We start from the raw sequence: 14,575 nt of genomic DNA, 5'->3' as shown, positions 1-14,575 counted from the left end.
TGAGTCGATGAGGAAGCAAGAATAAGGAAGGAGCATCATTTTCGTTTGGAAACATAACCTTGGAATTGTTCTCTCGCTTTAATATCTATAAATTTAAATGAAGGGCATATTTGTCAATACAAATATATTTCAGTGGATGGAGTAAAATATGTTTTGGAAAAATCACTTCCCTATAAGAAAATAACCACAATGCATGGGAATTTGTTGGAACAAAAAGTAATTTTAATAAACTTTCTGAGGGTTTACTTATTTTTCATGAAAAAATATATTAACAATAAATACAAGGTCTCCACTAAATAAAACTCGATAATGATTCACAAGCCATGTTTTCAACTCACATAATTAATGTTTTGCTTGTTGAAGATGTAACTTTCAACAATGCACACACCAGTTATAAGTTTTCTTCGCTAAAGAGAGTTTGATGTCATCTATTTCCTTCTATTTAAATGTTATATTTTTAAGTAGTATACCAATTTTTGCAATGTGTGTCTTAGCATCCTTGGAATTGTTGGTTATAAATATTTAGAATATGCATAAGTTGACTATATATTTAAGAAGAATCTGATATATTCGAAAATATCATGAGTATGAATATCACCTTCTTCATTATCTAGCAACATATTCCATGAGAAACCAAAGATAAAAGTGGAATCTATGAACTACAAGATGCCTGAATACACTGTTCAATTGTAAGAACAGGAAGCATGAAAAAAAAAACATTTAAACTTTTAGACGAAAGAGGCGTCTAGCAAAATTCTAACAAAAATTTCAATCAAGAGAGGCAACCTGGGGTTGGATCCAGGGCCATTTTGATTCACAAAGATCACTAGGGTAGTTACCATCAACATCTTTTATATCTTTAGCAGCATTTCTTTTCACAAGCAACTCAGCAATGCTTTCTCTCTCACAAACAGCAGCATAATGCAATGCTGTCTGCCCTTCATTATCCTTCAGGTTATACATATGAATTCAGATACACACAACAAGACTAATACTGAAACTCATGTCAATAGAACAAAAATTGCAATCAACATATCAAGATTACCTTCAAGTTCACATCAGCCTTCTTGCTCAACAGCAATTCTGCAGCTTCAATATGGCCACGATCAACAGCCCAATGCAAAGGGGTTCGGCCTTCACTATCTGTAAATTTTGGATCACGAGAATATTAAAAAAAAAAAAAAAAAAAAGTGTGTATGTGTATAAGCTTTTATGAATTTGACTTTAGGAAATAGAAATGTAGCAAACCTTTTATATCCACTGGAACACCACCCTCAACACATTTGAGCAGGTTCTCTGTATCTCCTTCTCTTGCAAAAGCATGTATTGCATCTAGTTTTCTGAGAATTCATTTCAAGGTGTTAGTCAAAAAAACAATATTTACTACTCTATGAAAGAATTACAAATTTACAATCAGTTAGATATATCTATATAACATGATCAAAAAGCATTTTGGTAGCAGTAATCTCAAACATAAAAGGTTTAAAGAACCTTACAACTCGTCGGATTCCTCTTCATGGATCAAAGAGCTGAAAACAGGTCCCATTGGTCTGGTATCATTACTTGATCGTTCATTGGCATCTCCATCTTTTCTCTTCTGTGGATTATTAGATTAAGTAAAAGAACAGGATATGATGAATTAGTGGAATGATAACATGTAAGAAATTACTTTAGAGATAGGGAGAATCATCGTCTTACAGAAGTTGAACCAGCAACCCAAGTAGGGTATAACTCTGTAATAATCTCAAGATACTTCAACATTGCTTCCTCTGTGGGCATTGCACCTAGTTTCTGCCATGCGTTCCTGGATATTACAATGAAATTGTTAGAATGACTGCAACTGTAACAGAGGTGGAAGAGATTTACCATTTAGCGCGAGCAGTCATTTTTAGGGCAGAAGGCTGAGGAACGCTGCAAGGTCCTTCAGTGGCAATTTTATACAATCCATAAAGCTGTAACTGCAAATCAGTAGAAACCTTCGGCGATGACCGATCAGCGGCTGTCGCCGCCACAAACGCGGTGGCAGCACTAAACGCTTCATCTAATTCCGTACTCTCTACACCTTCCCAATCATCATCAGTATCACTACTAGTCCATGCATTTTCATTTCCTTGACCAACTAATGGTTTTTCTTCATCACTAGTGTTGGAATCCCTTGGAAACTCCGCACCTTGTTTCTTCTCTTCCTGAACTGGTTCGGAGTCGGATTCACTTAGTTTTTCATAGGATTGATCTTCATCAGAGTTAGCACGAGTAATACGGAGATTTTGGTCGCGAAACGAGAAGATTATAGAGAAGAGTTTTGCTAGAAGAAATGAAAATATCAAACCGAAAAATATTGTTTGAGCATACTGTTGCCAGTCAGACATTGTGAATTTGTGATGTAAGTTGTAGAATCAAATAAAAACCCTAGAACGAGAGAGTAATCAAATTGAGTTGGGGTTTTGCTTAATTCGAAACTTCAGGTATCGATCGAGCTTCTACAAATTGGAAAGTGTTTGGTGTTTTGAGGCAGATAAGAAAAAACCCTAGATTTGACTAAGTGTAGCAGAACTGTTTAAACCCTAAAATGGATGAATTCCGCGCCTGAGAAACCGAGAAGAACAAACGCCCGATGATCGCTGGATTGGATAATTACGATGCGGAAAGGTAACACCGGATTGTTTACGATGACAGATTTGTACGGAATCTTTTAAAGAGGTTTATTGATGATTCATTGTGATTGGGAAATCCGAAATTTAATCAAATAGATATTTAAAATCTTTAAAGAGATTCAATCATAAACTTAATTTTCGTTCAATTTTGTTAGAGGCAGTGTTTTAAAAACCGGTTTGAACCGGCCGGTCTAACCGGTTGGACCGAGAATCGGGAGAGGAAACGGTTTAACTATCACCGGTTTTACATTGATATCTGAACCGGATTGAACCGACTGGATTTTAGTAAAACCCGGTTGAACCGGTTAAAACGAATAAAAATACATAGAAAACAATCATTTACATAATAAACTTTGGTGATATTTTTCAAATCTATTTAGTTTTTTTCTAAATAAAAACATATGGTAAATGTTATAAACTTTTTTGATGTGTTTGTATTCATCTAAAAATATATGTCGTTTCGGTATTATACTTTATTTTCTTTCTGACGTATATAGATTGATGTAAAACACAAAAACTTATGGTTATGTGTTATTTTAATGTATTTGGACTCATATACAACTTATTTTTATGTATATTTTTAATGTTTGAGCTTGGAAACATCAAATTCATAATTTATATATGTTATTATGTGTAGGAAAATAGAAAAAAAAAAAACATGAAAAATATAGAAACCGGTTCATCCGACGGTCGAACCGGTTAAACCGGTCACCATACCGGTTCAACTAAAAAACTGGTTTTTAAAACATTGGTTAGAGGGGGGACTACATATTTGTTACGATTTTTTATGAATCAAACATTTATATGACATTTAAAAATAAGAAACATATTAATTGCAATAAGGAATGACATATTAAAATATAAATAATAAGTATTTTTTTAAATAAAATTTTGAAATAAGGAATGACATTTTAAAATAAGAAACATATTAATTGCAATTTAGTATAATATTTATTACATTTGATAGGTTCCTTACATAACTATATGTATTATGTGGCTTTTTAATTTTAAAAATTTTAAAAACAAAAATCCTAGAAATTGACATGTGGATATTATTTATTTCAAAAATACCACAAAATGACAAGTGTCAAAATTTATGAGAGATTGAAATGTGGCAAAATGGATCTTCATTTATTTATTACTAGGTGAATGCCCGCGCGTTGCGCAGAAACACCTATATAGCTGAAGTCCTTACAAATATATATTTTTTAAATATAACAATAACGTTGTTGTTAAATTTGATATAATAATTTGTATATACTAAATTGATATAATATATTGATTATTTGAAATTATATAATAATATATACATTTATTATAACTTCATAATCTTAAATGTTTAAATGACTTCTGCCCGCGAGTTACACATGAATAAAATTAAATATAATATATGATTTGATGTTATATATAGTTGTTTTTATTATTAATTAATTTTTTAAAATTTATTTGCTTAATGTTTTAATTTCTATCATTATAATTATTTAAAACATCAAACATTGTTTTTTTATTTTAAAGCTAACAATATAATCATTTATATAGAGTTGTTTTAAACTATTGTTATTGTAAGTTATTTTAAGCTATTTATTTGGAAACTACTAACGATTATAAAAATATATTTAAGAAATATGTTAGTTAAATTGAAATTAGAATTTAGTTTTTGCTTTTATCACTACAATTTATCACTTTTAACTATTTACAAAATATTCTTTAGTTTTTTTAAAGGAACTGAAATTTATATTTTATTTGACATTGTAATGCGCAGAAACACCTAAATAGTTGAAGTCTTTACAAATATATATTTTTTAAAATATAACACTAACGTTGTTGTTAAATTTGATATAATAATTCATATATTAATTTGATATAATATATTGATTATTTTGAATTATATGATAATATATAAATCTATTATAACGTCATAATCTCAATCATTTGACTGACTTTTACTCGCGAGTTACGCATCAATAAAATTAAATATTATATATGGTTTAATATTATTTATAGTTGTTATTTTTAACTAATTTTTTAATTTTTAATTGCTTAATGTTTTAATTTCTATCGTTATAATTACTTAAAACATCAAACATTATTTTTTGATTTTAAAGGTAACAATATAATCATTTATATAGAGTTATTTTTAACTGCTGTTATTATAAGTTATTTTAAGCTACTTATTTGAAATTTTTTAACGATTATATAAATATATTTAGGAAATATTTTAGTTAAACTGATATTACAATTTAGTTTTTGCATTTATCACTATAATTTATCACTTTTAACTATTCACAAAATATTATTTGGTTTTTTTAGTGGAACTGAAATTTATATTTAAGTTGACACTGTAATGTTATATTTAAATTAACAATTTACAATCATTATTAGAAAGACACTACAATTTATTGAGTTTTAACTAATTAGAAGCAATATTCAAATTGTTAATTTAAATAATTAGATTTAATATTCAAATTGTTAATTTAAATAATTATATTTAAATAATTAGATTTAATATCTATTTAACCTTATTAACCAACTTACAATCATTGTTAGAAAGACACTACAATTTATCACTTTTAACTATTTATAAAATAATATTTGGGTTGTTTAAGTTAAATAAAATTTATATTTAAGTTGAGCCTATAATGTTATATTTTAATTAATAATTTAAGTATTTTATACCAATTAAGTATTATATGTTAAAAGTTAAAAAAACATAATTTTATAAGTAGAATTAAAGATATTATTTTAATATTGAAATTTAGTTTATATATGAATACACTTTAGATTTGATATTTATTTAACCTAATTACCAAATTATAATTATTATTATAAAGAAATTGAAAAGTAATGAGAGTTTCAAATGAATGTGGTGAAAGGAAAAAAGAATGGGGGTTTCGAATGCATGAGATTTAAGAAAAAATGCTAGCTTTAAAAGTATGTATGATTATGGTAGATGGTAGATTTGATATTCAATTTAGACGAATTTACATAAACGGTCCCTATAGTATGTCATAATATGTAATTCCATGTTCAAATTTAGCCCAAAGATTATTATACCCTTTTGTCATTTATTTTGTCTTTTTTATAGTTTGTTAAAGAATATATTATTGTGAAATATAAATGGACCCGACTACTAAGGATTAGACTTGGCAAACGTGTCATGGCGTGTCGGGTTTGTGTCGTGTCAAGACATTAAACGGGTTGAAAGAGCTTGACCTTAACCCGACCCGTTTAATTATTGTGTCGTGACGTGTCAACCCGTTTATTTTCGTGTCGGGTTTCGGGTTAAGGTTTAGGCCTTGTAAATATGTTGTGTCATGTCGTGTTGAAATATTTTAAAGGTTGGAAAGTAGGAGTTATGGAGGAAAAATGAAAAAGTGAAACACTGAAGTTATGAGATGGAATAATAAAATTTATAGTAAGTTTAGAAAGAAATATTGAAAGAGTTAAAGTTTGGGAGCAAAATGGATAAGTGGTGACGATAACTAAAATTAAGTAACTTTGAAAATTTGAATATTGCTTCTAATTATTGAGTTTGGCCCACTACAAGTCTATAACATATAATATATTTATAAAAATATGAAATTTATAATAAATAATATATAATTAAACGGGTCATATTCAAGTCATCTTCGAGTTGAAAGTCTTGACCCTAACCCTACCCGTTTAATTATCGTGTCGTTTCGTGTCAACCCGTTTACATAAACGTGTCAAAATCTCTGACCCTAACCCGCTAATTTTGTGTCGGGTTTTCGTGTCGTGTCATGTTTTGCCAGGTCTACCAAGGATGAACAAAAAATGAGCATCCTTTATAAACCAAAACCGGAACAGTTATCGATGGTGCAGTTTAAAATTTTGCAAAAATCGAAAGTTTTCGATGTGGTGCGGTTTTAATATATACATCAATCGAAAAAATCGAACCGCACCACATATTATATATTAAATAAATTATTCATTTATATTTTATATATAATAATATGTGACATCCCATTTTCACGGGCATAAAAGACCGATTTCGTTTGTGCTTTTATAATAAAATCAGAGTAATCAAAGAAAAGTGTTGCGAAATTTGTTCCCAAAACAAAATATGATACAAATTTATCAAATCATTTCTTAAAGAAATGTATTTTCATTACATTCGGGATGTCATCGTCGATACAGACCAAAGCATAAACAAAACATTATAGGCCATAAAACAAAATTGGTCTCAAGCATTATAGGTCTTACAACATTCTATTTATTTTATACCGGCCTATAAATCCATAATCTCTCGTCAGATCATCAAACTATGCTTTTGCCACTACTTGTAATATAGAAACTGAGTGGGTCGGGCTGGGGAGCCTTGTGAGCATATAGGGTTTTCAACCCATAATAAATAAGTTTATTATTTTCAACAATCATTAAACCTGATTACCCATTCCCATTATCCTCATCTTACGTCCTAAAGTATCTATTATAAGGGACCTATCCTAAGGAATTTCATCAGGATGGACACTACTGCTAAGGGGATTCCTCAGCCATAAAATGTCCATAAGGCAACCATGGGGGATGGAGTATACCGATGAACACATCGTTCACAAACACCTGCAGACTGCGAGTCTGCTAGCGTTCCACTGGGCTTCCTAGAAAAGTCCATGGTCGTCATCCATACTTCGCTAGATGACTAGATCAACGTCAACATCGAGGCCTTTCGTCATTTTATTTCATCACACACCTCCTATTTCATCTACCCATGTTTTACCCAACATATTTGTAGATATAAAATACATATATAGTCTATATATAAAAAACAAAGTTCAAATCTTTCACCCAACATAGATCTTCTGTAACGACCCAAAAATACCACCCAAAAATTTCAATTTTTATTATAACAAAAACCACGAGACTAAGTATCACATAATAAAACCATAAGCTGCGTATTTCAAAAACCATAATGAAATACTGTGAGAAAAACTGTGTCACAACTGTATCCAAACATATCAAGAAAACTAAATCAACTCCCAGGACAAAACTGAAGTTGTGGTGTGTGCGATGCCATCATCCCGAGCTCTTCCCTTTGCTTGCGGAAGTACCTGAAACCAAAACTGAAACTGTAAGCACAAAGCTTAGTGAGCTCCCCCAAACTACCACATACCACACAACAACATATAAAACACATACTGGGCCTTGCCCACTACATCGGACCGAAGTCCGAAGCTGACTGGGACCTTGTCCCCTACATCGGACCGAAGTCCGAAGCTGACATCGGACCGAAGTCCGAAGCTGATTGGGACCTTGTCCCCTACATCAGACCGAAGTCCGAAGCTAGCTGGGACCTTCGTCCCCTACATCGGACCGAAGTCCGAAGCTGACTGAACATCGCATAAACATATCAACTAGCATAAACATATAAACCCTGTCTGAGCCACGAAGGCATCAAACATACTAACTACTACATCGGACCGAAGTCCGAGGCTGACTGGGACCTTCGTCCCCTACATCGGACCGAAGTCCGAAAACTACTGCTAGCTAAACGGGCCGGCATTGTGGCCTTAGACCCGTTCCTACTGAAGGGAAACTCACCTCGTGAACAGGCTGCTGTGTGTATGGCTCTGGAAGCTAACTGTTGCAGCTCCGGTATCTCCCTGGCTACAATCCATAAACACACTCAATCAGATGCTAATCACTGTATTGGGTAAAATGACTCTTTTACCCCTGGTCAAAGTCAACCCTCCCGGTCAAAGTCAACCTACAGTTGACCTGACTCGCCGAGTTGGGCCGCCAACTCGCCGAGTCTCTAGTCTCACTTCTCAACCCTACTCGCGGCTACTCGTCGAGTATGGCATCGACTCGACGAGTACCCTCTCGATCCAAGAACTCAGGCAATCTGCATCCGACTCGCCGAGTCATATGAACAACTCGACGAGTTGTTCTTGAGCTAAGAAGATTGCCTTGGATTCGCTGAGTTGTATAAACAACTGGTCGAGTCCCTCCATTACTGAGTCTGCCCTCCAACTCACTGAGTCCACTCTACTTCTCACAGGCTTCCACTCGACATCACTCAAAAGGGAAAAAAACGGGACTCGCGACTTGACTCGGCGAGTCGTTCTTCCGACTCGCCGAGTCATATCCATGCAGCTACTCTAAACTCGATTCTGCTTGAATCCAGCGCATACAAATTATAGATCTGAGTCCAATAGGTTGATTTACCACGTAAAGTTTCCAACTTTACGAGTACATACACATGAAAAAGGAGATAAAGGCTAAAAAGGTACTTAGAAGAGTAGATCTAGGGTTATCATGCAAAATAGCTCCATAAAGGTGATAGATCTACGATTTTGGGACTGAAACATGGCTAGATCCGAAGGCTAATCAATATAATGTGATCTCTCTACCAAGAACAAGCTAAGAAATGGCTAAAAGAGGCTAAATATGCTTGTTAAAGAGGAATCAACCATAGAAACAGAAGGAATCCGAGAAATACCTCAATGAACTCTTATTTGCCCTTGGATCTTTGCTCTACACCTCTTCTCTTTGTTCCTTTCTTCTTCCTCTTCTTCAATCCTTCAGAATCCACACAAACACACTTTAAACAATCAAGGAATGGATTAGGGTTTTCTCACAGCTCTCTGAGGGGGAAGGAGGCGAGTTTGGGGCACATAACATTGCTTAAATAGTGAGCAACCCAGGGATTTAGGGTTTCTTCCTGGCAGGCAGACTCGCCGAGTCCCGAATATGGACTCGCCGAGTCGCCGACTAACACGTGCTCGAAAACTCGACCCTACTCGACGAGTCAGGCCATAGACTCGTCGAGTCCCTCAATAAAACTTCTAAATAAATGCCACAGGAACAACATACCAGAGATGGGGCGTTACAATTCTCCCCCACTTGTCTCAGACTTCATCCTCGAAGTCTGCTACGGTTGAATCTGCAAATAACTTCGGGTAGTGCTCCCTCATTTCCTCCTCAGCCTCCCACGTCCACTCAGACCCCTTCCGGTGCTGCCACTACACCTTCACTAACTGAATTGCCTTGCTCCTCAAGGTCTTTGCCTTCCAGTCCAGAATCGTGACCGGCCTCTCAATATAATTCATGCTGCTATCAACCTGAATATCCTCTAAGGGAACAACTGCTGACTCATCCACCAAACACTTTCTCAACCGAGACACATGGAAAGTGTTGTGGATCTGGCTAAGCTCTATAGGAAGATCCAACCGATAAGCAACCCGACCCACCCGGGCCAAAACCCTGAAAGGACCAATGAACCTGGGGCCCAGCTTGCCCCTCTTCCGAAACCTGATGACACCCTTCCAGGGTGAGACCTTCAGAAGGACCATATCGCCCACTCGGAACTCCAATTCTGAACGCCTCCTGTCGGCGTAGCTCTTCTGCCGACTCTGCGCAGTCTGTAGCCTACTACGGACCTACTGAATCAACTCGGTCGTCTTGAGCACCACCTCTGTGCTCCCAACGACTCGCTGACCGACCTCGCCCCAACAAATCGGGGTCCTACACTTCCTCCCATAAAGCATCTCAAAGGGAGGTCGATCAATGATCGCATGATAACTGTTGTTATACGAAAATTCCGCTAACGGAAGATACGTATCCCAACTGCCACCGAAGTCTATAACATATGCCCTGAGCATGTCCTCGAGAGTCTGAATTGTCCTCTCGCTCTGCCTGTCCGTCTGAGGGTGGAAATCAGTGCTGAAATGAAGACGAGTACCCATCTCGTCGTGAAACCGCTTCCAGAATCTGGATGTAAAACGGACATCTCGGTCTGACACCACTGATACCGGCACTCCATGACGTGCCACGATCTCACGCACATAGATATCGGCTAACTTTTCTGCCGATATACTCTCCTGGATCGGAATAAAATAAGCACTCTTCGTCAACCGATCCACTACTACCCATATCGAATCTACTCCTCGTGCGGTCCTGGGAAGCTTGGTGATAAAATCCATGGTGATGTCCTCCCATTTCCACACGGGAATGTCTAACGGCTGCATCTTTCCGTGAGGCCTCTGGTGCTCCGCCTTGACCTTCCTGCAGGTCAGGCATCTCTCAACATACCAAGCGACATCCCGCTTCATGTAGGGCCACCAATAATTGGGTCGAAGATCTTTATACATCTTCGTCGCCCCTGGGTGGATAGAAAATCGAGACTTATGAGCCTCATTCATCAACACCTGCCGTACTCCACCCCAGTACGGTACCCACACTCTCCCATGAAGTGTCAGTAATCCCCGACTGTCATAATCAAACGAGGCTACTCGGCCCACTATCCTCTCACACTTTTGCCTCTCCTCCTTGAGGCCCTCAACCTGAGCCTCCTTGATCCGTTCCAACAACGGAGTAATCACTGTCATCCTCAAACACAAATCTCTGATAGGGGCTGCCGACACCTTGCGGCTTAGGGCATCGGCCACCACGTTGGCCTTCCCTGGATGGTAAAGGATCTCACAATCATAATCCTTTAGCACATCCAACCACCTCCTCTGCCTCATGTTCAGACTCGGCTGATCCATAAGGTACCTCAAACTCTTGTAATCCGTGTAGATAGTACAACGGACCCCATAAAGATAATGTCTCCAAATCTTGAGGGCAAACACAACCGCCCCCAGCTCTAAATCATGGGTAGGATAATTAGCCTCGTGAGGCTTCAACTGCCTCGAGGCGTAAGCTATCACATGGCCTCGCTGCATCAACACTACTCCCATACCTGTGATTGAGGCATCACAGTAGACTACGAAGTCCTCTACTCCCTCTGGCAAGGTAAGGATCGGAGTCTCGCACAATCTCTGTCTGAGGGTCTCGAATGCTGCCTGCTGCTCAGGCCCCCAACGAAATACCACTGACTTCTTGGTCAGTCGGGTGAGCGGCACTGCTATCTTGGAGAAATCCTGAATGAACCTCCGGTAATACCCTGCCAACCCTAGGAAGATCCGAATCTTAGATGGAGACTTCGGGACCTCCCACTGCATCACGGCCTCTATCTTGGCCGGATCCACCAAAATACCCTTCTGGTTGACGAGGTGACCAAGGAACTGCACCTCACGCAACCAGAACTCACACTTGGAGAACTTTGCGAGAAGTCTCTCCCTCCTCAAAACTTCCAGCACCTCCCTCAGGTGCTCCTCGTGCTGCTCCTGCGTCTTGGAATACACCAAGATATCATTTATGAAGACTATCACTGACCGATCCAGCATCGGCCTGCACACGCGATTCATGAGGTCCATGAACGCGGCTGGAGCATTGGTGATCCCAAATGGCATCACCACAAACTCATAATGACCATACCTGGTCCTGAAAGCAGTCTTCTGAACATCCTCATCCCTAACCCGCATCTGATGATACCCGGAGCGTAGATCGATCTTGGAGAACCACGACGCTCCCTGAAGCTGATCAAACAAATCATCTATCCTCGGAAGTGGGTAACGGTTCTTCACCGTTACCTTATTCAACTCCCGGTAATCTATACACATACGATGCGACCCATCCTTCTTCCTCACAAACAGGATCGACGCTCCCCAAGGCGAACTGCTCGGCCGAATGAAACCCTTGTCTAGCAGCTCCTGCAGCTGCGTAGACAACTCCTGCATCTCAGGGGGAGCTAGGCGATACGGTGCCTTGGCTATCGGAGCCGCACCAGGAATCAGGTCGATCCTAAACTCAACCTGCCTCTCAGGAGGTATTCCCGGTAAATCCTCGGGAAATACATCCAGGAAGTCTCGCACTATCGGAACATCATCAACTGTCACCTTGCCCTTCTCCCGGGCATCCAAGACATAAGCTACATAACCAGCGGAGCCCTGCTGAAAATAGCGCCTCGCCCTTGCGGTGGAACAAAAGGTCGGTCCGCGCTGTGGGGGCTCGCCCTGAATCACTAACTCTCCCCCACTGGGAGTGCGAACCCTCACTAGCTGAAGCTCACAATCAATCACCGCCCCCATTGGGGCTTATCCAATCCATGCCTACAATAACCTTATTCCCTCGCAGGGGAATAAGAACCAGGTCCACCGAAAACTGCTCGTCGAACAACTGAAGAGAACACCCTCTATGCACTCCGGCGACCCTCACGGTCCTGTCATCTGCTGTCTCAACCTCTAGTGGACAATCCAGCTCCCCTGAAGCTTTGCTAAATCTCTTGCTAAGCGCAAGCGATACAAATGATCGGGTAGCCCCCGAATCGAATAATACCATAGCAGAAATGCCGTTCACAGAGAACGACCCTATATAAAACATACAATCATAAGCAATAATCAAACAATAATAATACAGAGATGAAGGGGAGATACATACACGTCACCACATCAGGAGTCGCTCGCGCCTCCTCTGCTGTCATCTGAAACGCCATACTCTTCGCTACTGGCGCCTCGGCTCGGCCCTGCCGACCATCTGTAATCCTCAAAGTAGCAGGGGCAGGTGCAGCCACCTTCCCTACTACAGCTAAACTCGGACACTGGGACTTTTTATGTCCCCTCTGATTACACTGAAAGCAAATCAGATCTGATGCTGCAACAGTAGTAGCAGGGGTCGTACAATCCTTGCTCAAATGCCCAGTCCAACCGCACTTGAAGCAGCCGGAACTCCCTGCCTTGCACACCCCATCGTGCATCTTCCCACACCTGCCACATCGACTGTGGCTCGGCTGAATCCTGGATCTGTGATCTGAAACCTTGGGCTTTTTGCCCGAACCTCCTGAACCCGAAACCGCCTCCGGTTTCCTCTTTTTCTCCATCTCGAGATCAATCTCCCTCTCTCGAGCCCTAGCAATCATGTCGTCCAACGTTTTACAGCTGGACCGGCTCACAAACTGGCGAATATCACTCCGCAACATCTCATGATAACGGGCCTTCTTCATTTCTTCATCGGCTGCATACTAAGGAACAAGAAGAGCCCTCTCCCTGAACTTGGAGGTGATCTCCGCCACGGTCTATGTAGTCTGGGTGAGGTCCTGAAACTCTCTGGCTAACTGCTTCACCTCAATAACTGGTGCAAACTCCGCCCTGAACCTGGTAGAGAAATCAGCCCAGGTCATGGCATCCAACGCTGCATCATCTCCCATGGTATGTCCGACCTCCTCCCACTAATCCCGTGCCCTGTCCTTCAGGAGACAGGACGCCAGTCTAACCTTGTCCCCCTCGGGACACCTGCTCGTGCGGAACGCGTTGGCCACATCCGCCAACCATCTAGTACTCGCTATGGGGTCCCGCCCCCCGTGATAGTCTGGAGCTCCACATGCCCTGAACTCCCTAAATGTAAGTGTGCGCGACCCCATCATGGCCGCCACCTCGGCACGAAAGGTGCCCAATCTCTCATCCATCAGCTCTAGGATACCCTCCTTGATTGAACCGAAGATCATAGGAGTCTGCTCTAAAATAATACGAGTAATCTCTGAAGAAAGAAACTCTCTGGTCTACTCATCCATGCGCTCGTTCCCCGAGCCTGATCCTGATCCCTCCCCGGCACCTCCACTGCCGGCTGCTGGCCTCGAACGCAAAACCACCATTCTAAAACACATCATAGCAACATCAGAAAACTGAAATATCTCAAGGGATCATTGATACTACTACTAGCTTCCTGGTCTCGTCTCGGCCTTCCTTGATTCGAGTACGGATCCTCTGCTTTCAGTAGTACGGGCCCATACTACCTTCCACATCTATCCGTACTTTCCTCAGGAACTGCCTTGACTCCACTAAGTCACTTCTACTACTACTGATCTCTGCTACTCTCATCCTAGGCTTGCCCTAGGGAAATCTATCACTCCACCCAAACAGTCCTCAGCTGCTGAAGGCCTCCTTGTAATGCCAATTAGCCACCACCTGAATACCATCACATGTGACGAGGCTCAAATAATCCTTCAAGTAAAAGACTCATCCCTACAACGGTTGGACTCAAACAAGAGCTGCACAATAGGGCCGAATCCAACAATCTGAGAT

The 14,575-nt window shown here is 39.6% G+C and overlaps 1 protein-coding gene across 1 annotated transcript; it reads right to left on the bottom strand.

Annotated features, from left to right (window-relative positions):
* Positions 1-567: 567 nt before the first annotated feature.
* LOC145074813 (acyl-CoA-binding domain-containing protein 1-like) lies at positions 568-2,728 on the bottom strand. Its single transcript, XM_079021139.1, has 6 exons — positions 1,867-2,728; positions 1,699-1,804; positions 1,497-1,597; positions 1,249-1,340; positions 1,046-1,143; positions 568-948 (listed from the first exon to the last, which is right to left on the bottom strand). The coding sequence occupies exons 1-6, from the start codon at positions 2,367-2,369 to the stop codon at positions 769-771; spliced, it is 1,080 nt and encodes a 359-aa protein (XP_078877265.1). The 5' UTR covers positions 2,370-2,728; the 3' UTR covers positions 568-768.
* Positions 2,729-14,575: the final 11,847 nt, after the last annotated feature.

Source organism: Lactuca serriola, chromosome 9 (assembly GCF_051521515.1).
Source record: "Lactuca serriola cultivar US96UC23 chromosome 9, Lser_US96UC23_V15, whole genome shotgun sequence".
NCBI classification, from domain to species: Eukaryota; Viridiplantae; Streptophyta; class Magnoliopsida; order Asterales; family Asteraceae; genus Lactuca; species Lactuca serriola.
The sequence above is the reverse complement of the archived record's forward strand: the minus strand, read 5'-3'. Positions and strand labels throughout refer to the sequence as shown.